At 40.1% G+C, this 25,154-nt stretch overlaps 2 protein-coding genes across 3 annotated transcripts; both read left to right on the top strand.

Annotated features, from left to right (window-relative positions):
• Position 1: 1 nt before the first annotated feature.
• LOC113016941 (interleukin-13 receptor subunit alpha-1-like) lies at positions 2-10,935 on the top strand. Its single transcript, XM_026160155.2, has 10 exons — positions 2-1,680; positions 3,473-3,627; positions 4,144-4,309; positions 4,423-4,522; positions 4,906-5,057; positions 5,172-5,305; positions 5,506-5,638; positions 6,494-6,593; positions 9,708-9,792; positions 9,874-10,935. Exons 1-10 carry the CDS (start codon positions 1,614-1,616, stop codon positions 9,964-9,966), a joined length of 1,185 nt encoding a protein of 394 aa, XP_026015940.2. The 5' UTR covers positions 2-1,613; the 3' UTR covers positions 9,967-10,935.
• A 4,366-nt stretch (positions 10,936-15,301) lies between these two features.
• On the top strand, positions 15,302-24,850 carry il13ra1 (interleukin 13 receptor, alpha 1). 2 transcript variants are annotated; one of them, XM_026160169.2, is made up of 10 exons: positions 15,302-15,578; positions 16,109-16,251; positions 16,907-17,024; positions 17,143-17,242; positions 20,513-20,700; positions 21,054-21,187; positions 22,744-22,873; positions 23,173-23,269; positions 23,394-23,469; positions 23,697-24,850. In XM_026160169.2, the coding sequence occupies exons 1-10, from the start codon at positions 15,521-15,523 to the stop codon at positions 23,790-23,792; spliced, it is 1,140 nt and encodes a 379-aa protein (XP_026015954.2). In that variant the 5' UTR covers positions 15,302-15,520; the 3' UTR covers positions 23,793-24,850. The 2 variants fall into 2 exon arrangements, with proteins under 2 accessions (XP_026015954.2, XP_026015961.2); XM_026160176.2 differs by having other exon boundaries at positions 15,305-15,578; positions 16,910-17,024.
• The last annotated feature ends 304 nt before the right edge of the window (positions 24,851-25,154 follow it).

Here is a 25,154-nt window from a genome sequence, read left to right as displayed (position 1 = left end):
GCGTTTGCCTAAAATGATGTTTGAACTTAAAGACAGTAGTTGAAAAGATCTCTGTAGGGCTTTTTTAGTATCGCTCATACATTCTTTCTCCGCAGATGTGGCTGAGGACGCCGCACTGGCCTTTTAAAGCCAACATAAACAGTCTCCCAAAACATTTTCATTTCCATCACAGCTGGGAAAGCACAGGAGGAGCGTATACAGGCTGTGTCCAGTGTAAGTACAAGCAAAACCCAGTTATCTGGATATTATTTAAAAGGCTTTTAAAAAAAGAATTGTCAGTAACTGAATCAAACGATGAAATGAGAAATTTGATTTTTGCTCATTTAATGTCAGCAACATTTTTTTTTAAGAGAAAACATATTTCACCAAGACAGTACCAAAGCACATTCCTCATATATATACCAGCCTCGCTTCATAAGTTAAAAAACAAAAGTTGTTAGGTGTGACACTGCCTGTCAGCAAGCCTCATTGTTCAAAACACTTGAGCCATCATGAAATGAGGCCTGGAACAAATCCTACATGAGACGATCATGATAAAACTTTCCAAATGCATGAAGACGTAGATGATAAAATTATTCACAAATCACTGCAAGTACAGCGTGCAAACAAAAAAATGTATGGCTTTTGTCTGCACACTCGATTCTGCTTGTCCTAGTGAGAAACAGGGTTTATGACTGGATTATACTATCACGTCTCACACCACACATGAAGTGTCGCAGCAGCAGCTCGCTCACAGGTTTTGGTTTTTCAGGCTTCATGCGCTCTTTGGAAACCCTCGCTGGGGTTTGCTTGTTCCTCTTTCAACCACCGGCTGCTTTCTGCATGTTGAAACAGGCGAAATCCACCACAAAGTTTTCAGCAGTTTTCTTTACAACCGCAATTACTGTAGCATTAATTTAGTCTAATATCATCCACGGAGGCTTTGAGCTTGACCCATAACCGAATAAATCTGAAGTCTAACACAACTATCTATGTTTTTCTTGGCCTTTCCTGCACCCGTGTTATCAGTTTGGCCCACTCTATATTGTTTGTTGCAGCATAAAGCCATTACCACATAGATAATAAGCTTAATGATTCACAGACTCATTTAGGGCCTGACGACTTCCTGGAGGAATGGATGGACACTTGCGGTTTGATATATCGCACTTAAGATCACACGCATGCGTAATGTTGCCCCCATTAAGAGAGCGACGGGAGCAGCTTCCTTTATTCCCCAAAACGATTTGTTGTATGGACGCTGGATTCCCGTTTCCGACAGCGTTTGGTAACCGAGGCTGACGCATTTTCACTCCGTGACATGTCGTAGCTTCGTTGTCATTACAGTTTCCTCCCACTCGAAACAACTCCGCCCCGACCTTCCCGGTAAGGTTCAGTGGGCACGGAGACAGTTAAGGTGTAGCTGGAGTTTTGGCTTCGTTTTCTCGTTTCCCGGTTTCCATTCACTTTTTAGAAAAAAAACAACCTTTTTTTCTTTTAACCTAGACGGTCTGTCGCCGGTATTTTTTCCTTTTACATAGATATATATACATTTATTTTCTACTTTGATTCCTAGAGGGAATCAAACGAGCTCCTGAAACGCTTCCAGGAATAAAGTCCGGACGCTTGGAGGCAACATGACTGTCGCTCAGCAGTTTTTCATCTATCTATGCGCGACCACCATGACTTTCAACTGTAAAGCAGGTAAAACACTCATTAGTTGTTATCCCAGTTTTAATAATAGTCTACATCTAAAAATTGTTCGGTTAAAGGGAACCTGTCGGTGAGCGTACCCAGCCCGTCAAACCAGACTTTAATTAGCATGTTTTAGACGCACGCGCGTTATTCGTTAACCGAGCGTCTCGAGCTCTCTAACAACTTGCTATTTATTTGCCAATTAAATTAAAGCACTTTTGTGGTTGTAGTTTGTGTGTTTTTGCCCTTGTAAAAAATAATAAATTAACGCATAAGTCAGATAATATTTAAATTTTAAATGTAAGTGCGTATTTTTATTTTTATTTATTTATAGTTATTTCTGTCTCCGCTTTCCTCTCATCTTATCCGGGAATCCCACCCTGAGGTTTCTTCCTCTTCAAGGAGCATTTCCTTTCCGCTGCACTAATAACACTTGGTGAAGTGTTACTTTAAGGGTCTTGACCCTATTACACTAAGTGGTATTATTACTATTATTATTATTGTTGTTATTATTGGCATGTAATGAATTATTGCTATGAATAAACGAATTGGAAAGCACATTAAACTTGACCTCGGTGGTTTTGCGTTGTTAATTCTAATCCCCAGTAACAAAATGTGTTAATGTGTTAGGGTAGTTATCTCCAAGGATCTGGCTAATTCAGAGAGCTCTTTGGAACACATTCGCTGATGTCTTTCTGTTTGAGTATAAATTCAGAGTATATTTCTTATTCTTATGACTTCACTCAGTCTCCCTCGATTTTACCAAGTGCACCTTAACGGTTAGTTTGCGCTTAAAGAGGCTGTCTTTCACTTTACAGGTGCGCAGCGCAACCAGTTGCGGGGTAACCTGCGCAAGTGAAAGTGTAACAATGACAGAGCTGAGGCAAAATTTAAAAGGATGTCTCATAGCATTTAAATTAAATCATCTCCCCCATTATTTTTGATTCCAGGACATCTGTCTAAGATATGATATCCCCCATTATGTTGTGTCACTTTGCATAAAAAGCCTGTGCACATATACTGTAATCCGAAGAAAACGTCAGCGTCACATTTTCAACGCCGAGCAGCTGCACTTTATTGTGTGATTGTAAGATAAATCTAAAGACGCATTCATAAATGAATTTAAAATGACACATTCATATTTATAATCATGTGTTTAAAAACTACTAGGAATCACTGCTGTCCTTTTCCATGCCCAGTGTGGATATCAGCGCATTTTACTACACCCTAACACTCCATGTGTGGGTGGTGCCGAGGACATTTTGCATATGATTCAAGAGCATTTCCAACCAATCTAATAGTAAAAACAGAGGTGGAGGGGGAATGTGAGGAATGTCCTCCAGTTCATGTACAGTCAGGTGATTTTCATGCTGGATATTTCCCTGATTTGGCGCAATTAAATGATTTCATTTTTCCTAGGTATTCCTAGGTGCAATGACATTTTCCGTGAGTTTGCTGGTAATAAATCTGATCATCTGTTTTTGGAGATGACTTTGCCAAATTACTGCCAATCAACTACCATTATTGCATAACAGAAGCACAAAAAATGATATATATAATGATGTATAATGATGACAACAGTTACAGCTTTACAATCTTCAGCTTCAGTCCGAGGTATTACAAAACACATCAGTGTCACAATGAGTGTCACAAGGAACTAATTGCAGACTGCAGCGAGTGTTGTGAAAGAGTTCGTGGGAAATGTCATTTCTGGCTTCGGTGGTAGCCCACCACGATCGTTTCTGAGCAGCATTGATCATTTATGCAAAGCTGGGAGTAACGGCTCTTCTTATACCTGCAGATTATCAACTTCCCGAACCAACAGATGTGACATATAGGTGGGATGACCAATTTCAAGTGACCGTGTCCTGGTCCTGGAAGAAGCCAGACAATCTCCCGAAAAACTGTACAGTCAAATATGCAGTATCCAGATATGAACTACCGCAGTCAGTTGAGGTAATATTGAACTGAAAGCCAGCAGTGAGACAGGCTGACATTAGATTTGTGAAACAAAGTTTTAACCTGTATTTGGTATTAGTTCTTATTAATAACTGTTTTTTCCATGTGTAATGACAGTTTTCAAATCTATAAAGAATATCCACTTGACCTATCTGGCATTTTTTTCATGTACCATAGACCTACTATCATCAAACGTATGGCAAATTAGTCCAAACATGTTTAATGATAATATGAAAACAAACAAAATATTAATCAAATTCTAGTTTTTCACAATGGTGAATTTATTGACCTGATAAGTTAAAATAAATAAATAAATAAAACATCATTTATATTGAACAATACAGCACTGTAAATAACCCTAAAGTTAAGTTAAAAAAACACAAAAAGCGTCATTTATCTAAAAAAATGTTTTCTATTTATGAAAATAAAGTGCCCTTAAAGTGGATATCAGACAGAGTGCTGGAGAACTAAGAATTATTTAAATTTCACTAAATATATATATTTTTTTTCCAGCCATTGCCCCGAAGCCTAGTTAATCATTTCACAGTGAAGTACTTCACAGAAGATGAGCACTCTGATCACTGGAATATCAGCATTCAAGCTGTTCTAGATCCTGTGTGTAGTCACTGGAAGGAAAGCAGACCTGTGATCAAAACCATTAAAACTTCAAAGCGCCGCAGTAAGTACCAGAAAGCTGAAATGCTGATATATAATAACTTAAGTCCTTCTAGAATAATTTTTTTTTAAATATATATCTATGTGTGTGACTTAATTCTTTTGTTGTACTTACAGCTGAATTGGTGACGGACTTCAGATGTTCACTTGAGTCTCACAGAACAAAGTGTTTCTGGAAACCAGTCAATGAGTCAGTCAAGCTGAACATCAGCTACAGGTGAGCATAAAAGCTGCAAACAACAAAAGAAATGTAACGCAGTCTCTGTGTGGAGCGAAATTTTATCTAAAGAAAAAATATAGGATTAGTGCCGTGAATCAGCACATCATTAGTCAGGGGTTCTGTGAAAATGAACTACTGCAATACATTTCTGTAGCAGTACTCTGTGTATGGATGTTACAGAGTGACAAATATTGGACAGCAGTATTTTGTTAAAACCTGCTTGTGGCTTCGTCAGAATCTTGTGCCGATTTGAATTATTTAACATTTCATCTGAATATTAATCTGGGAACTTTGAAGGAATCACATGAGTCACTGGCTGAAGTGAAAAAGCTTTTTATGTTTTTCACTTCTCTTGTTAACTCCTCATTCTGTTATTACAGGACTTCAGAGGAACATGATAAAATCAGAGCATGTGATGGGTCCACCAGCCATGAAAAGGATGTTTGTTATCTAAACGTGAATAATCTTAACTTTGGCATCTATGTGCTCGTGGAGACTGAAACTGGACGCAACACCCTCAAACCTAAATTTGGTTGGTGTTATTTTTAATTTTTTTATTGTTAATGTCATTCCAAGCTGTGAAAATGAATACGAAATGTTAACGGTTTTTTTTTTTTTTTTAACAAGTGTTTTGTTATTTCCTCAGTGATACCTTTACCAAAGATGAACATCGCAGAAGATAAAGGCTATCTCGACCTGACATGGGAAGATCGAGGTCCGGCTGTTGGAAAATGTGGATTAAACTATAGTGTCTGCATCACCGAGTGCAATAAAGTCAGAGTAAGTTCTCACATTGTGACGTTCTGCTTAAGTGTTTTATGAGACGCTGGAATAATCTCATAGCTGAACATTTCTATCAAATATCAGAAAAAAAATTATTTTCACATTTGTCTGTCTTAAATCCAGATATTATGTCAATGCTACAGTTGTTCCATACTGACAAAGTGCAACATTGGTTTTGTGTGCTTCTTATTTTTCAGACTCTCCACACTAAAGAGCCACCTCTGAAAATCCTCTATAACAAAAACTGCCAATACAAATTCCAATACAGTGTGCAGACTGATCAATACTGCATCCCTTTGTCCAGTGACCTCAGTGAAGTCATAACTCACGGTAACTGTCTAACCAGTATTACTAATTATTAATATGAGTATATTTAAATAATTATATCTACATTATCATGAGATCCCATGATGTGCACACAGAGTTGTATGTTCGTGTTTTTATCATGTACTAATCACATCACTGACAGCATATTGATTCAATGATTCAAGTTTCACTTCATCTTTAAATTTTGTGTCAAACTACATGTTGGTGCAGATATTGTAATGTAGGCCAAATCAGCGTGAGGCTGCAATCGGAAATGCACCAATTAGTGTATAAAGTTCTGTGGGTGGGTGAAGTCGGGTCATTTTAATAATGACTCATCATCATCAGGAACTTCGTTTACAAGAAAATAACTCACAGTCACTTGGACACAAGGAATCAAAGCAACACTGTCGTATACTAAACAGTATATTTTAAGGATCACACATTAATCTTACACACTCCATAAAACAAATAAATAACTAAAATGCCTGTGTCTGATGTTGCAGTGTACCGTGCTACAAAAAAGAATAGTTTTGCAGGTGCTGGCTCACTAATTCGAGCTATGTTGTACAACAGGAACACGGCTAGAAGCAGAAAATCCCAGCATTCATGTGATGGGTGATTGAGCTATCTGTTAGTTAATGAAAGCTCTATACAGCCTTGCTTTTTAGCTGTTCTCCATCATGTCTAATGGCACATTTTAAAATGAATTTACAAAAAGTATTGTTTGTAAACTTTGGAGCACTGAATTTGGATCATCAATTAGAAATTAGACACTAGCAAACCACTGTGATACACAATATTATGTGCAACACAATGTGCAAAAATGTTGAAAATCTCCTAAAAGCTTTACCAGGAAGTCTCTCTTGTTCACTCCAGGGGAGAATAGGTCTCCAGATGAGATGCTGACTGTGATCGCCATCGTCGTCCCAATTATTCTTTCTGTCTCCGTCATTCTGTCCTGCTACTGCTTCCAGAGGTATGTGCCAGAATGATTTCAAAAGTGAATGTTTGTGTGCAAGTGCAGATTTTGCAAAATCCATGTTTTAAACAATGGTTTTGCACAGCATACAGTATTGTTGAGTTGATTTAGTCAGTGTCAAGAATGATTTGTGCAGTAGCCTCATTGCACTCAGAGAGACATTAAAAGACTAATGTCAAAAGAAGCTTCTCCTACTGCGTCTGTCAAGCAATAGTTAACCAAATAAACACTAGCATGGAAGCTACCTGAGGAGGTTTCTTCTTGTAAAAGTTTTTTTCCCCTCCTCACTGTCAGTAAATGTTTGCCCCGGGGAGAGGGCTGAGTTTCTCTTTGCTTTTCATGTAGTGAAAATATCTCCTGATGTGACTTTGGTGTAATTTGATTTTATAAGAAAAGAAGATAATAGAATTGATAGACCATGGCGAGTGGCTACTCTTGAGGACTCTTGAGGACTAGTGTTTAATCAGTAAACAGAATGACGATGCCTCTGAGTGGAAAGGTTGACAAAACTGCCCCACCTGTAGCCACAGGCAGGTAGGTGTGGCCTGCAGCAAACACGTAGCAAATAGCAGAAGGCTTAGTCATAGGCCCAAATGATTAAAAACCTCTCACCCTCTCCTGCCAGACTGTGCCTTTATACACACAGACACAGCAGAAGTGAAAGCACTATAACCTCCCATAGTGCTATGAACTCATATGACTTAGCAGCTTAGTTTATTTACTCTAAGAAAAGCTTTCACACATTTTTATATCATAACTTTATTGAGTCTGTGGCGTGATCTATGTGCAGGGTAAAATAATAAAGGTTCAGACTAGAGCCTGGCCTATGCAGGATCTTTAAAACTGATATTCATGTTTGGTATTTTAAAAATCAGATATTCTGTTTGTTGTCAAAACATAAATAGATTTCTTTTACATTTATGTAGTCACTTATTTACTCTTTTGTGCTCTACATGACTCTGGATAAGCTGGTTGTTGTGTTTGTGATGTGTTGCCAAGAGGGAAGATTCAGAGTGCCCTCTGGTGAAGAAACTCTGTAACATCATGGCATGGTTGTGGGGTGTTTTTCCCATGTGTCATTTACTGGCCGCTATTAATGCCAATGCTAATAGATAGGCAAGTAGCTAATATCAGCTGGTTATACTGAGACCTAAAGTGATTCTCCCAGCACAACAGACTGGTGTGTCAGGTAGAGCTGCATCGATAAAATAGGTAAAAATATGACCTACTCTGCCATTTTCCAGCTGTGGATTTGTATTCATGGACCTACTCGACTAGCTGTGCATGATCCATAGTTGGAAATAATATTTATCTAATACTGGAGCTTCATATCGTATCTGTGTGAACGTCTGAAGTTACAAAACATACTGCTGTGACAGCCTCTTTCTGCCCTCATCCTGGCTATAGAATTTGAATATTTTATTACTACTATAGTTTCTAACTATTTAGCACTAGCTTGTAATGAGGAGTGAAGGACTGTTTAAAACTGCTGCTTTAGCAAAAGTAGCAAAAGAATACTTCACATGAAACTGTATTACTGTAAAATTGCACATAAAGTATCAAAAATCAAAGGATTTACTTTGCAGAAATATGTTTCCCATCAGTGCTAAATGAATTAATATTATTGCTGCAGATGTTTAAGGTTGGACTTATTCTAAACACTTTCTTTCATATACATGTTCTGTTTAATCTACACTAATGCCTCATATCCTATCAAATCATAGGTTTTCATCATGATTTTAGCATGTATTTTAATATTCATCTATTCAAAAAGAATCAGAGCTGAAATGAAAGACCTGAGCATGGTCTAACTTGATTTAAGAAAATATGTGGGATTAAATAATTAATGAAAAATGAAGGTTGTGTATTAGTAAAATAGCTGGGTTAATTGTACGTTAGGTCAACCAGGGGGTTTCTCAGAGATATTGAAAGGCACTTTCAATATCTCTGAGAAACCCCCTGGTATAAAAAGTTAAAAGTAATAAAGTTAAGCAAGCTGACCAGGTGATGGTTCTACCGGCACGGTAGAACCATCACCTGGTCACCTGGTCACCTGGTCACCTGGTCACCTGCAAATTTAAACGTTTCTTACATCACGCATGTCGGCCAAAGTGGTCACTAAGAAAAAAACCTCTTCTCTTACAATGATAAATGAGAGCGCTAACTCTTATTTCTACAACTCTTATTTCTGGTAACTGATCTCAGAGCAGTGAAAGCAGAGCCAGCAACAGCTTAGCTAGCACGCTAATGTTTTGTCAGTCTTCCAACAAACACCAAAGATTTACCCACAATGCACATGTACAAAAAACTAACCAACTGCAAGCTGCTGAACACCTACCAGTCCAGATTTCAGTGGCTTCAGTGTTAATTGTGCTTCCAGAGACCATATCCACTGGTGGCCTCAAGATGGCAGTGGTGTAAAGGATGGGTCCAAACATGCACGTTTGAGGAGAGGTCTGCTTTTTACAGTTCACCTGACATGCTCTGGGTGTGTTGTTTGTCCTGACTGAATGCCAGTGAATCATGTAAAAGGTGCAACATGTTTTCAGATAAGATTTAAGATCTTTAATAATTAGTTAAAAACTTAAATAAAAATATAATATTTTTCTTGATAAGAATTAATGACAAAAATAAAGACTATATACTCCTATAGACACTGTCCTGTAAGAAATCCAGATTTATAATAAATGTTGATAAAACAGCAAACATGCAGACACACAGAAATAACACTAGACCTTCAAAGAGTCCCTGTTTTTTACACGAACTCCACCATCTTCCTTTTCTGCTGCTGTTTTCTTGGAGAAGGTGAATTGGTTCACTTCAAGACATAAAAACGACTCTGCTTTGAATCTCAGTTGGTGTTATCTTACCTGGCTAAAATACTGGAATAAAAACCAAAGAAACCTAGTTCTCACTTTTGGTTCTTGAAATCAATGAAAGAACTTGCAGGTATCTGTACTACTTCCCTGAAAAGTATTTGAATGATGGTTTAAATTTTCCATATGACGTTGTGTAACATGATTTCACACCACAAGGTACTTCCAAGGTATTTCCAGTGTCAGAGTCATGCCTAAACATGATGTGTTGGGGTTTTGTGTGTGTGTGTTGCAGGAACAGGGAAATCTTTTGTCCCAGGATACCTGATCCTTCAACAATATTCAAGGAAATGATGATGACTGGAAACAGAGATTCTAAGGTATATACTTGAAAAAAAAGTCTAGTCAAATGCTCTTTCTGTCCTCATAAATACTCATTTTTACACTGCTGTGTTTTTCAGCCCATCCCTGGAGATCTGTACAAAGCGGAGCCAGAATCCACTGAACACATCATCCTTGTATCTGAAAACACAATTCCTCAGGAAATCTCCTAATCACACATGTTCAGAGGAATGCTCGCAGTGCAGATGGACTTGAAGGAACATATACATAGTAACTTAACAGCAGGTTGAAAACATTTAGTTTCACTTGCCTTTTTTCGGTTGAAAGTTTCATACCTGTTGCAGGTTTGACGTGTGCTGTGGGGCACCTCTGCTGCACTGGTGAACACCTGTGTCCGTGTTTGCATAAAAAGGAATTTCACCTGCTAATAAGTAACTCTGTGGGACAGTGCAGATCCACGCTGATTGAGCGTGCTGTGGACAGGATAAAGAAATGCAGTAAATCTTCGGAATTTGCTTCAGAAAAGCTGCCCGACCGTGGACCCAGAAATGTGAGTGGGATTGATATCCTCATGCTGAGGCAGAGGAAGATAAGGGGAGGCTTTGCATTCCCGTTGGAAAGAGAAGACCAGAGGAGGCTGATTAATCTGGAAGATGTTCTAGTGGTAACAAGAGCTGACTTTTCCCTGGATATCTGCTGTAACTCATAAAATGGAAAGAAAAACAAGTGTAATCTTGTCACAACATGAACCTTATTTGTACAAATGAAAATTTGACTGCCATCCGGAGTCACCTGTGCAGGAATTAACTAGGATGCAAGGTTTTGGTAGCAAAAAAAGCCCCAAACTGTGGAAAACACGTCGGGATGAGAGCACACTGCTGGGCTTTAGTGCTGGGTGACTGCGACAGCCTACGTATACTTCTCTGTTTTACCATTGTTGGTGCATGTGAAAAGAACTTTCACCTTGTCCGTCTAAATATTCACTTGCATGAACTCTGCTGGCAGACATGTTTTGGATGGCATTTTCTTACTAAAGTTAAGCTGTATAAAAGATCTTTGATGTGTGGCATTAAGAGTTTTCTGTCTTTGTACAAAACTTTCAAACTTTGTAAAGAGAGAAGTGATGTAAGTACTCCAAGAACTGTAAACATCTGAACATATAATAAAATAATTACAAACTTCGACGTCACACTGTCAACTCCGTGCAGCGCTATTTTGACTTGGCATTTAACACAACCAAATGGAAATATCACCTTGAGAGGGAAATGCTCTTCCTTGAAAAGGAAGGAAGGAAGGTGAAGTCCAAAGTAGCTCCAGGGGAAATGGGGGCTTCCAACACAACTTTTGAGCTTTAGAGACTTTTTGAGAGAGATTAAAAACATGGATTTGTTTGGGGGAGGGAAACGTGTGTTGATCTGTGTTTTGGATGTGATAATGTGGAACCCGCTCAGCCTTTCTTGTAATAGTTGCTCAAACAGAAATGAGCAGCTTGTCTCAGCATCTGGATGTGTGTATTTTCAGTGAGCAGGTATTAACCTGAATCATTAACATGTTTTTGTTCCTGAAAGACGGAAACAAAAAAAACCTACCCATTGTAGATTAAACTGGAGGTTGCAGGGGGAGATACTCCCCGAGGATAAGTACAGAAGCTCAGTTTTTCAGCTCATTCTTAAAACAATAGTCAGGTTCCTGTATGAGCACTGAAACAGGATCTCATGATGTAAGTGAAGAAGGGCAGAACAATAACGCTCTTTCTAAAGCTTATATGAGGCTTCAGACACTGAGTTTGGGGTTTTTTTTTATCATTTTTTTAATGATCAACCTATTTTTCCCTTTTTGGCTGCTGTGAAGTCATAGCAAACAAAAATAGGCTTTAAATAAACTGACGCATTTGCGTGAAATCTTTAAAAAGTGAGGCCATTGCAATGGAGTTGTAAACCTGCACTTTGTTCTACTGGCCAGCAGGGGGAGTTGCTGCAAAAACAAGTGTATAAAGGTTTTAGGCTGGGCATGTGAATACTGTATGAGCACACAGTGTCTGTTTATCTGTCAGATCCAGCCCTGCTCAGCTGATTTCAAAACACTGAGGTGACAATGACAAAGAACTTTTTTACCCCACTAAACCATGTATTGTGCCACAGACGACAGTCCATTTTTATAAGTCTTTGCTTGAAGGTATGAGTGGCTGTCCATGCTCTTTCTCTGCCTGGAGAACAGGGTCGGACATCAGTTACTTCATTACTTACACATAGCTAATAGTGGGTTGAACCTCTTTTTGCCATCAGAACTGCATCAGTTCTTCATTGCATAGATACAAGATGCTGGAAACATTCATCAGAGATTCTGGTCCATATTGACACAACAACATCAAATCTGCAGCAAATTTGTTGGCCGCACATCCATGATGTGACTTTCCTGTTTAGCCACATCCCAAAGATGCTCTATTAGACAGTGATCTGCTGACCGTGATGGTCATTTGACTCATCGTTATGTTCAAGTTTAAGTTTACGATGTTTTAGACCAGTTGGGCTTTGTGACATGGCGTGTTATCCTGCTGGAAGAAGATGGGAATACTGTGGTCTTGAAGGGATGGACATGGCCTGCAACAATTCTCAAGGAGGCTGTGGCAGCTAAATCAACATTTGGCTTTAAAAAAAAAGCCCAAAGTCCCCAAAATGATCCCCAAACCATAACACCACCACCAGAACCCTGAAATACCCATACAAACCAAGATGGATCCACGCTTTCATGGTATTTGTTCCAAATCTTGACCCTACCCCTCAGATTATTGAAGAAGTCTTTTGACCTTCCTCATTTGCACATCCTCAATTGCTCTCCTCACCCTCCTCTCTCTCAGCAACGTATTTCATTGGTCAACATAAACCAACCACACGTAGCATGAAGATAATGGACATATAAGTAAATACTTTTATGTGGGTGTCAAACATTTAACCTGTTTGCTATCACCGACGTGCGTGTTTGTGCTTTCAGTTTTTGAGAGGACAAAGGAATAAGACTGATGGGCAGAAAAGCGGAAATCTCAAACATGTTTTATTCACAATAGCACAAAGAAAACATCAGATGAGTGAACTGAGACGCTTTACTATTTCATGAAAAGAAAAATATGAACTCAGTTTGAATTTGTTGGCAGCAACGCATCCCAAAAAAGCAAAAAATAAATAAATAGGAACAAAAGACTAGAAAAGCAAGTGTTACTGGATGCAGCGCATTTATTCCACCAGCTGTTTTCAGCTGGATTTTCAAAGAGGCAGAGTTCCTCCGAAGAAAAGATTCCCGAGGTTCCCATTTACATCTGTACTGTTAAACAGAGTCTCAACATTTTTTTGGGAATTTGGCTCCACAGCGGCATTTACTCAGAAACTGCAGATATCTACGAAAACTAGTGAGGCAGGCAGCGAGGAAACTACTGTAAATATGCTCATACATGACGTGACCTTGCTTCCCACCTGCAGTCAAAATTAAATATAAAACGGCCATGTGTGACTCTCTCACTGCCCCGTTTCTTTGACTATACCAGCCAAGAATGACATGAGAGGTGTTATTTTTCTATTTTTTAACTAATGTATAAACAATTAAATTGGGTCTACAGCCACGGCATGCACCGCTAACATGTAAAAAACATGAAATATGAAGGTACAAGTTTCACAAGACATCATTAAAATATTATTTGCATGCACCACGGTGTAATGGTCACAGATGGTAGCTTTGCAAAAACAAAAAAATGTCTCTTAATGTTGCGACACGCTGAAACATCTCAAGGTTACAAAAACAATAGCATGTGTAGAAAGCAACAACAGCTGTTGTTCCCGTGTGCCTTTTGCTCATAAATACGTGATCACACTCAGGACACCAGGTCCTACAAGGCATCACAAGCTAAAAACGCAATGACACAACATTTCAGACATTGCAGCATTAAAAAGGTAAAATGTCCCTGATAAACTTGGATAGAATAGCATAACAAGAAATCTGATCATGTTGTCTTCTTAAATGACTGAACATCAACTTTACAGTAAAATATTGTTTTTAAAAAATAAAGTTTTAATCCTGTTGGAGTGATGCTTGTGAATGACTTGTGCAAACCTAGTGTTGTTAGCTGTCTACGCCTGCTTGGCTGCAAGAAGACCATGTTAGTCTACAACTGGTGCAGAGATGCAGAGCCTGATGTAAGCACATGGTTACACTGTGTTGGTGTATTGTGACCTTTGTGCTGCCCTCTTCAGATATCTCAGGCAGTCGTGTGTAAATACTTCAGGAAAGTAAACACTCTGAAAGCTCCTGGACCAGACAACATTCCAGGTCGAGTTTTCAAAGCATGTGCCCACCAGCTGGCAGATGTCCTGACATCATGGTGCGGCGACAACAACCTGCTGCTTAACGTCAGCAAAACCAAGGAGCTCATCGTGGATTACAGGAGACTGCAGAGAGGAGGCCACACCCTCATCCACGTCGAAGGAGCAGAGGTGGAGAGAGTCAGCTGCTTCAGATTCCTGGGCATCAACATCAGCGAGGATCTGAGCTGGTCACACCATGTTGGCGTGATCATAAAAGCAGCAAGACAGCGGCTCTTCTTCAGAAGATTCAGAATGAACCCCAGAATACTTACAAACTTCTATCGATGCACCATTTAAAGTATTCTGATTGGCTGCATCGCCACTTGGTACAGCAGCTGTAATGCTCTGGACCGCAAAGCTCTGCAGAGGCTGGTGAGAGGTGAACTGCCAGCCATGCTGCATAAGGAAGATGCAGCGGATCCCAGCCACAGACTTTTCACACTCCTGCCGTCCGGCAGGCGGCTCAGGAGCATCCAGACCCGCACTACCAGACACAGAGACAGTTTTTACTCACAAGCCATCAGACCTTTGAACTGCTGATATTCCATACACACCACTACACACTCACTACAATTACAGGACTCTGCACACCATCACTTCAACAAATGCCACTTAAATGCTCGTTGCACAACTTTGCACAACCTGTAAATACTCTTGCACAAACGCGTAAATACCAACTCGTCTCAACTCTCTAATATTTAATACTTTTTTTCTCTCCTTTTCTGCACACTCTCTATATGCTCATGTAAAGCTGAGGAGCACAAGCCAAAGAATTTCATTATGGATAAATGTGGCTATACTTTTTATCTGTACATGACAATAAAACGTGAATCTTTGTCCAAGCCTTTAAACGTTTTCACATACTTACAGACTACCTGCAGGTCTTAACACGTTCTCACTCCACACAGCACATTCTACCGGCTGTTGGGGGACCAGCAGCAGCCAATGTTTGTTTGTTTTTTTGTCTTTACGCCCCTGTTTGTTAGATTTTGTTTGGTTAGAGTTCTGAAACTTACAAATGTGTCTTAGTAGTTGTGCGAAGGTTTATCATAGGTTATTTGTTTTACATAAAAAATAGAATATGTGTACTGAAAAATATGACTCCTAAAAAAAGGAAGAAAGCACAACATGTCAGTGCGTGCGTCAGCGTGTCTACATCAGAAGGAGGAAGCGTACCACCCACTTCCAGCCTCCCACTATTTTTCTGTGCCTTCCTCCCAAGAAGCTGGAAGCGAAAGTAGATCAGAGACATGGCAGACGTCTCTCTGCTTTTGCCTTCTGAACAGCTGTGACCACACAGAGTCTGAGAAGCAGGGGACCCCGTTTCAAGAGCGCTTCCCCCGCTCTCCTCACAACAGAAACTCAGGAGATAGAAAGTTTTCAGGGGGAGAGCTGAACACACGGGATCAGCAGGATGTTCCCAAGTTTGTTAGTTCTGTGCTGCCTGTCTCTGACGATCGAGTCCAGTCACGGTAAGACGATCTACACGTCCACGCTTACAACACATTTACCTGGGTTTTTGTTATTGCCTGCTTCTTTGACACCTTTTCCCAGTTTTCTCGCTCGGGTCATTTGCGGTGATTCCCACTAGTGACGTCACGTCTGGCATTCGCCACTGTGTAGCGGAACAGTAAAACGGACTCTGGAAAAAGAGAAAACTTTGTGGAAGAATGTGTTTCGTGTAAATCGCGCGTGTAAATCCTCTCAGCGCACCCCCATGTTAGTATTCCAATCCGGATTCTGTTTACGTGACAGAAACAGGAGGAATCTGACTTTTTTAAATTATCCACGTAGAAATCCGAAAGCAGGATCAGATCTGGTAAATAGACTGTTCAGCAGTGCAGAAGTGTGCGTAACAGCTGTGCCTTGAGGGAAAGATTTTTTTCCCTCCTGAGTGACTGGCTCAGCGCAACAGCTTGCTTGGCGAGCCACATAAATCGTCTTTATTCGCTGATCCTGCAGATGTTGACTCATTTTCTGTTCTTTCTCCTTCTTCACTAAGGCGAAATCTTACCTCCACGAAATGTGTCCCTGCGGAGGATTAACGACTTTGATCATAACGTGACCTGGGTACCACCAGAGAATTCTGTCGATTACCAGTATAAAGTGTCTACAAATACAAACGGACAAAAATATGAATCCACTGTAAGTACGCTTATATGTGTATATGCTTACTTTAAAACCTCGTATATTCATTGTGATTACACAACGTTTACCCCATAATTTAAAAGTCTTTCATCAGTTAATAACCAATAATTCCCGGAAAGACCGCTGCTAAGAGACTGCAAGTAATCTCAACCACCTCCTGGAAGTAGAGGCTCATTATTTGCATACTGCTGAAAAACATTTTCAGATATGAAAAGTAGGTTTGAGTAATTTCTAGATTTTGTATAGACAACCGCTATTTTAAGTTTTGAGGGGAAGACTGTGTTGTGTTGCAGCGTACCGTTTCTCCAGCTGCACTCTTGTGGACCTCACATGTTTTAAGCCATGACAGCTATAGCTGTGTGTATGTGTGGCACTGAGTCCTGGGCTTTCTAGATCTCGCGTGGTAACCGGACCACTGTTGTCTTCACCCTCCACATCTTCTCTCAGCCTTTGGTGTTTCTCGGGCTTCTTGTGTTCCTTCTTCCTGATGTTTCTCTCTCGGTATTGCTACATCTATTACCACAACCCTTTTGTTCTGCATGTACACCACAACTATGTCTGGTTGGTTAGCCAGTTCTTCAAACAAAAGATCTGGGATTGGTTTAGACTGTTTACTCAAATTAGTTTTTTTCTTCTCTTTTTCTCTTAATAGCAGGGCACTTCCTTAGTTTTGAAGGGGTTAATGAATGGAAACGTCTTAAATGTGTCTATCAGAAGTTTTTGGAATAAGTCATCAAGCGAGCCAGTGGTCGTCAGTGAAACTAATCCAGGTAATTCTCACCACTGACTCTGCTTTGTTGTAAAAAAATGCTTTTGAGCCACATATGAAGCAAATTGCTGTCTATGTGTTTGATTATTAATCTGTGTCTGTGTCTCTGTCGCTCTCAGAGCTGGTGACAGATTTTCAGTGCTACGTCCACTCCCCAAAGCAAACAAACTGCTCATGGTCACCATCCGGTATCGCCGCAGATCTCCGTTTCTTCTACAAGTATGTGCTTTTTTATTATGCAGTTTAAAGAAATAGAAATTCAGCATTACGCAGTACAGGTAGTTTTGTAATTTTGCAACACTTCCTGATAGTCAGTGGTCACTCTGAGCTGAAGTGGAAGTAATGAGCCAGAGTTCAATCAGGGCTAAATTCTTGTGTTTAATGGCTCTGTCTTTTTTGCCAGCTGCAGGCTGTTTGTTGGGGGTGTGGGGATTTATGCATACAAAACCAAACCATATTTGGCAATGTAACATTAAATGAAGAGGGTTAAGTGTTAACTCAAGCCAACTGTAACACGCCGGAGCCCTGATATCCCAATGGACTGCCGTTTAAGGTCATGTATTTAAATAGGCAAAACCTAAGCAAATTAAGTAAACGTCTTCACAAACTTGAAACAAATATGTTGCAAGTAAAAAGAAAAAGAAAAAAAGAAAAAACAAAGAAACCCAAAAGCAAATACTGAAATGAACTAAAGCAACACAGCGGTTTTCTGCATGACAATCCATAAAAATGAAGTGATCTTGGACACAAGTGGGGATCATGTATCCAAACGCATTTTTATTTATTTAACTTTTATATTGCCAATCCAGAGCATAAGATATGTTACCAGTTTACATAGGAAACCCAAGACCTGCTGAATTGTACAAAGAGAAACTCTGCTGCTCGTTCAGTGTAGTCCTATTGCCCTCTTTTGTTTTAAAGGGCACACAGAATTATCATAAATAATAATTTAACACACATATAAAGGAAGTGGCAGCTTCCCACTCTCACTCTCTTTGTCACATCAACAGCAACATGACTTTATATTAAATGTATGAGCCTCACCAAAGGGGAGGGGAGATGTGTCATGAGAGAGCATAAGAACATTTCTTATTAGAATGAGCAGCAGGACTCAGTTACACATTAACTCAGTTTTTGCATTGGCTGAACAAAACCAGAATTATTCACCCCTGCTCTTACCTAGGGCTGTCCCAGGGGAGGAACCTGGAGGCAGGTCTGTGCTCTGACACAGAAGTGCTCTTTTGGGGTAAAATGGTACATTTAATGTGCAGCTTGGTGATTATTTAAAGGGCACCTGCATTAGAAGAAGGTATTTTAAATTTTCATCCACACTGCCCGGTAGCCAGTGCATCAAAGATAATATTGGAGAGGTATATGTTTAATCCGTCTGGGCCACAGAGCTCCACTGTTATCCATGACCCTAACACTTAAATGAGGTGTTTCTGCTGTAAATAACCTACCACACCCTGCGGAGTCAACTAACTTAGATAAATGTCTCGCGAGCTGTCGAGCGTAAAGTGAGAGGTTTCTGTATTACGAAAGTGGCTCTGTTTTTAACTGGCTAAATCACTACGCTAACTTGTAGCGAACACGTAACAAGTTCAGGAGCAGAGCATTTCTTTGTAAATCGACTATAAGCACCACATTTTCACTGAGTCTTTTATTTACATCATTTCAAGTGTATTATAAATTCTCTACTATATATATATAATGGTGTTTTATATGTGCAGGTTGTTAGGCGTGAATACTAAAACCACTGAGTGAAGAGCAAACTGTGCCTAGTGTGGGTGAAATTTCTGTTATTAAAGTCTGCAACACAGTCAGCTGTGGTCAAGCTAATGTAATTGCTGGATGCAGGAAAGCTAACACACATCAAACATCACAGTTCTACAGTCACGAGAGCGCTAACCTTGGGATTTCCCAGCGTCCCTTTGATAACATCACACACACTCTTTGTATCTTTTCAGTTACAACAGTCTTTTGTCCCACCCGGGCTGTTGCTGGCCAGGGAAGACTTTCCCACTATCTATTTTCCAGGCAGCACCTGGCACTGGTCTTCTTGTGAGTTTCCCTAACAATTAGAGGTTAACTTAGTGAAACATCGTTAAGCATATCTAAGAAGTTTTCACCAGGTCATATTGACACACACACATCCTTCATCTAAGAAGGAAAAGGTCAAACTAAATCCAACAGTAAAGTTCTACAGACCTAAATCTAAATGTGAATTTTCCCCCGTTACACTAGCATTATAAGGAATTATAATCATTATATCCTCATATCATTATAAGGGAATGGGTAGGGGGCGCTCACGGGGATCATTTTTTGTGGAAGAAGAGTCTTATGACCTGTGAAATGCTGCTTTTTATATGAGCACGCTCAGAAGCTGAAGCAGAAAGCTCTGCTTAACAGTGATAACTTTGATCTCCAGCAGGGGTTTTAGGTTCAAACTTTTACTTGCAGTATACCCCTCTGACTCGTTGATTGAGATGACCTCTGGGAAGGTTGTATGTACATATTGGCATTCACTTGGAGAGTGTTATTCCTCACTGTCCACTGATTTTGTCAGGATGCTGTTGAAATTACTCAAAGATGTGAGAATTGTGTGTTTAAGTTGTTGCTTCAAATGTGTTATGACTGCACTCTTGTATCCAAAGCACAAAGGCTAACTTTCACAATAGCGCCTCTATTGCCTCACCCGTCGACATCGTCGAGAAGTTCATTGTCAACATAAACTTTTTAAAGTGTCTCAGATAACGAAGGTGACAATGACATTATTATGTGAACATCATGGTATTTGCACAATATTGTTACCAAGACGAGACTGAATCCAGAAGTCACTCCTGTTTTGTTAGGCTGCAACAAAGACCCATTTTCCTATGAACTTTTGTCTTCTTTGTTTCCCAGTGAGAGCACAAATAAGGAAGTAAAAGAAACTGTTTAATTATACAGTTTCATAGATGTTAAATTAGTATCTTAAATTAAAATGTTTTTGTTTTTTGCATCACAAAACTTTACAAAACATTGCATAAAACTGCAGCATCGCTAGTCCACGTAGCAAAAGGCTGTAGTTCTAATGAATGCGTTGACACTCTAGGTTTCAACACATTCATGCGTCACAATTGTGTCCAAACTTGTACTGTAGGTACAAATATTGTACATGGTATTGATAACTGGCTGTTTCCCACCGGGTGGCTTCTTTGTTAAACACAGTTATTACATTTTGCATTTAAAATATCCAACAAAATGTCACGAGATTAAAGAAATACTTCAAATTTTATTATTTTATTCCGTGGCTGAGTCCCACAGTCTATGTGATGCTGTTGTTGCACATTAGCAAGAAACACATTTCCCCTGCTTATTCTATTCACCAGCACCGAGAGGCAAAAGCATGCCAGTGTCTTATTATTAGTTCATTGTTTTGTCCTTTCCTTTTGGAATATACCGTGTGTTGGTAGAAAAGTAAATCACCTTTTTCTTTATGTTTCCAAGGTCTGAGGATGAGTGGGATGAAATCGTCAGTGGAATAGAAGAATGCCCATCGTATACTTACACTGATGATCTGAGGACTGGCTGTTATCTGCCAGTGAGCACACAACATATTATAAGCGTCTTGTTTAACACAACACTGAACAACAAAACTGTCAGGAACACCTTCCTTAAACGCCTCATTCGCTTTGGTAAGCTGTGTAGTGGTCAGTGCTAATTCAGAATTTAAAAGTAATGCGAGAGGAAACTTGTGTTGAAATATTTTGTGCTTCCTCATTCAGTTTCTGGGGTATAATTTGTTCTTTCTCTCCTTTCTTGGAAATATTTTAGCTGTTATCATGGTGTGTGTGTGTGTGTGTGTGTGGGGGGGGGGGGGGGTGGCATGCATCTGTGTGTATCTAGCACTGTGTATTTTATGACACAATCTAGAACTACCAACTTTTCGAAAGGCAAAATACACACTGTTTTGCATTATGATTTGCATTTAAGGCACCTCTGGCTAGCTTGTACTAACTGCAACATCTGTCTGTTATTCTCTGTGCAGTGAGACCACCACCCCTTAACTGGAAAGTCGAGAAAAGTGGGAATCAATTTAATATTACTTGGTACCCTCCTGAAGTGATTGCACAGGACGAGTGGGAATATATAATAAATTACACTAAGTGTGGTCAACTAAAAGTAAGAATAACAACAATACTATCTTACTTTGTCTGTCACGTCCATTAGTTTAAAGTAATGTGTGTTACGATTGTGTTAAAAAACGAATAACTGAAAGCACTTAGAGCATAGGTGTCAAACTCTGGCCCGCGGGCCAAATTTGGCCCACAGCCTAATTACATTTGGCCCGCGAAGCCATACCAAATTACTATTAGAGCTGGCCTACTGGTATTATACAGCTAATATATATATATTGTTTAGTATTAAGCTTTGCTTGTTCCACATTCAGTTTTTCAGCAAAACGTGTTTGAGCACATAAGAAAAGATTCATTCTTATATCTGGAGGAATAAATATATTTCAAAAAATACTAACGTTAGCCCGCGACTTTGTTCCAGTTTTGAATTTTTGCCCACTGTGTATTTGAGTTTGACACCCCTGACTTAGAGAATGAGTTCCAGCATTAGAGTGAAGTTGGAGGACACGGTAAGGAGTTCAAAACATTGTGTGGGAGCTCATATAAGACATGGGGTCCTTTGTGTTAAAAGACATCTGTTAGAGGCTAACTCATATTTCAGTGGACAGATTATATAACCTTTTTTTTTTTTTTTTAACTGGGAAAGTCTTGGAATCCCAGAGGGGGAGGAGGAAGTGGCTAAGGATCAGCTTCCAGGGCTCCCTCTGGAACAGGACTTAGCTTAAATACAACCTTAAGCCATGCTAGCATGATAGCTCTTGGTTTGGGAATAATGGTAGCCATCATTTTTCCCAAACCAAGAGCTATCATGCTCAATTTACCGGTCGATCTACGTCCCTACCCTCACCTATGGCCACGAGCTGTGGGTAGTGACCGAAAGAACGAGATCGCGGATACAAGCGGCGGAAATGAGCTTCCTCCGAAGGGTGGCTGGCCTCTCCCTTAGAGATAGGGTGAGAAGTTCGGCCATCCGGGAGGGGCTTAGAGTAGAGCAGCTGCTGCTCCACATCGAAAGGAGCCAGCTGAGGTGGTTCGGGCATCTGGCAAGGATGCCCCCTGGGCGCCTCCTGGGCGAGGTGTTCCAGGCATGTCCCACCGGGAGGAGGCCCCGGGGCAGACCCAGGACACGCTGGAGAGATTATATCTCTCGGCTGGCCTGGGAACGCCTTGGTATTCCCCCGGACAAGCTGGAGGAGGTGGCTGGGGAGAGGGAGGTCTGGACCTCTTTGCTTAGGCTGCTACCCCCGCGACCCGACCTCGGATAAGCGGATGAAGATGGATGGATGGATGGATGGTAGCCATCATATCCAGAGAAAATAAGAAGAGAAAATAAGGAGAAAATTACAGACTTTTCTCCAAGCAGCTAAAGCAGCTTTTTATTTAAAAAAAAAACAAACCCTCATCAGTTATAGTGGCGGTTGTTATTATATTTGGCAGAAATCGACAGGGTCCCAAGTAGATGAGTCCAAATTAAATATTTAAATTTGTCCTTTATGGTTACGTGCTGAATTTTGCAAACTCACTGATGTTTCTCTCAGGATGAAGTTTTAATCAACTGATTCAAGGCTCAAATCGATCGTTTCCCTCAAACACTTTTCACAGAGTCCAATAATACTAAAAGAAAAAACATCACACGAGCTGGACCGGGTCCCTCACTGTAGCTACAGCATGGCTATCAAAGCAAAGTATGGAGAAAAAGGAGAAACACCGTGGACCGACCAACAGTATTTTGGTAAAGTCATTTTCTGTTTTGTGTCTTTTTTCTAATCTTGTGTTAATAAAAAACAGAATGCACTGACTTATTATTTGTTTTTAAATTATAAAGGCCATACATTCTTCTCTGGGGTGGCTCTAGTGCAGGTCATCTGCTAATCAGAAGATAGTTTTATCCCTGGGTGTAAATGGATGAATGAAGCCGACATGTTATTTTCTCTATTAAAAAAAGCTGAAAGGGGAAAGTAACATCAAAGGCTGAAACATGAAACAGTTTCATTGTTGCTGAAATGAATGCTTATATGTGTTTGCATGCAGAAGCAGACTCGGGCTTCAGTCCATTAGTGTTTCTTGCGATTACAGTCCCATTGGTGGTTGCCACCCTGACAGTCCTGACTGTGATGTGTTACCAGAAGTAAGTAAAAAGTCTCTTCTTCTTACTGAATGGATCCTGTTGTTCGTTGGCTTTGTTTTGGTTTTATTTTGTTCTGTTTTTTTGGGGCTGCGCTAACCTCTGATATCTAACTGTCTCTGTGTAGAAACAAGGATACTATCTTTCCCAAAGTACCAGAGCCTCGGGATCTCCTCAGTGATATCTGCGACAACAACAATAAGGTGAGTTTTTTGCTCTTAGCTGTACTTGTGTGCTCGTTTCTCCTTTTCTTTTTCTTTGTAAGTGCATGCTTCTCATAATCACCGAGGTACTGCAAATTCTTAGAACTGCATTTGTTGTTGTTGTTGTTGTTGTTGTTGTTGTTTTTCTTTGAATGCCAGGCTACAGTTGGCTTTCTCTTAAACACTATCACATTTTCTTTTCTACTTCTTCTTCTTCCTCTTTTCAGACGGCCCTGTGCAACTTTCAGGCCATGGCGGTGGAAGAAGACAACTGTAAAATTGCTCTTGTGGTAGAGCCCAAAATCAACAAGCCAGACTGGTGATAAGTGCCCGACGTCCCCTCGTGCTCCCAAAGAAGAAGAGCAACTAGAAGCAGCTGCTGCTGCTTCAGCACTTTGTATTTAGTGCTGCTAAAATCTGATGCCATGAATCTCACAGGGAAATACAACACTGCATGTCTTTATCATCCCTATGGAGTGACACACAACATATACCAACGCATTAAGTTGATTCTGTATTCACAGCAATGCTCCCATGGCATTTTGATCCCTTATCAACATGCTTTGTTTGCACACCGAAGTGGTTCCTTTTTTGGAAATCATGTCGGTTACATAATCGAGCCTAACACAAACGTCCATTTTAGTGCAGGGTCACAGCTTTGCATTGCACCGCCATGTGTCAGATACTGTGAGGCTCTTTGGACCCGTCTGCTGCTGATACAGATGAAACAACAACAACTGCAACCCCATCGGCAGCAGACAGTAGGCGGTTGGTCGTGAGCTGAGCCTGAATGTTGAGTCAAATCAGAACAGCGTCATCCACGCATGTATCCCAACAGACTTACTACCTTTGCACCGCTTACAGGGCTGCGAAAAAGCATTTGCCCCCTTCCCGATTGCCACACTTAAATGTTTTATCAAGGAAATATTAGCATTAGGTAACACAAGTGAATATAAAATGCAGGTTTTAAATAATGATTTCATTCATTAAGGAAACAAATCTATCCAAAACTACTGTTTCCTATGTAAAAAAAGTAACTAAAATGTAACTAAAAAATTGTTGGATGGCCTGAAATATGTAAGTGTGACAATCATTAAGTGGGCAAATACTTTTTCACACCGCCCCAATGGTGTCACTGTCACAGCTTAAATGTTTTTACTTCATATATATGGAAGACTTACTGAGCCAGTCTGCTGTTGACCTGTGAGCACTGTCCCTGTCCAGCTGCCATTAACTGTATTAACTGCCTTGGATTTCTTGCAGCCTGGTATGCTGTACATAAGAAACAAAGACATGCCCAGCTTTCTGAGAGTATACGATGTAATGAATGTATCACTTAGTTGCCTACTTTACTAAGAGTAAAAAACAAAAAAACAGGGAACAGATTTGCCGTCTTTTGTTTTAGACGGCCAGAAGGCTGAAAGGTTATACCCACATGTCCTTATGAATCATCAGCCTCATTGTTTGGTCTGTTAGTGGACAGTAGTCTGGGAAATACCTCATGCTCTTGGAGGAAGGAAATGGTAAACTTTTTATCAGAAGCAGAGGCTGATGATTTAGCTTTTAACAGCACCATGTTTCTCCAGCAGGCCTTTAACAGAGGATATCAGCCTTGATGAAAGGAACACCCTGTGCTTGTTTACCTTTTTACTTTTTTCTCAAGTAGAGATATAAACCACCTTCTT

This window comes from Astatotilapia calliptera, chromosome 3 (genome assembly GCF_964374335.1).
Source record: "Astatotilapia calliptera chromosome 3, fAstCal68.1, whole genome shotgun sequence".
Lineage (NCBI taxonomy): Eukaryota > Metazoa > Chordata > Actinopteri > Cichliformes > Cichlidae > Astatotilapia > Astatotilapia calliptera.
Note: the sequence above shows the minus strand (reverse complement) of the source record. Positions and strands in the feature narration are given on the sequence as shown.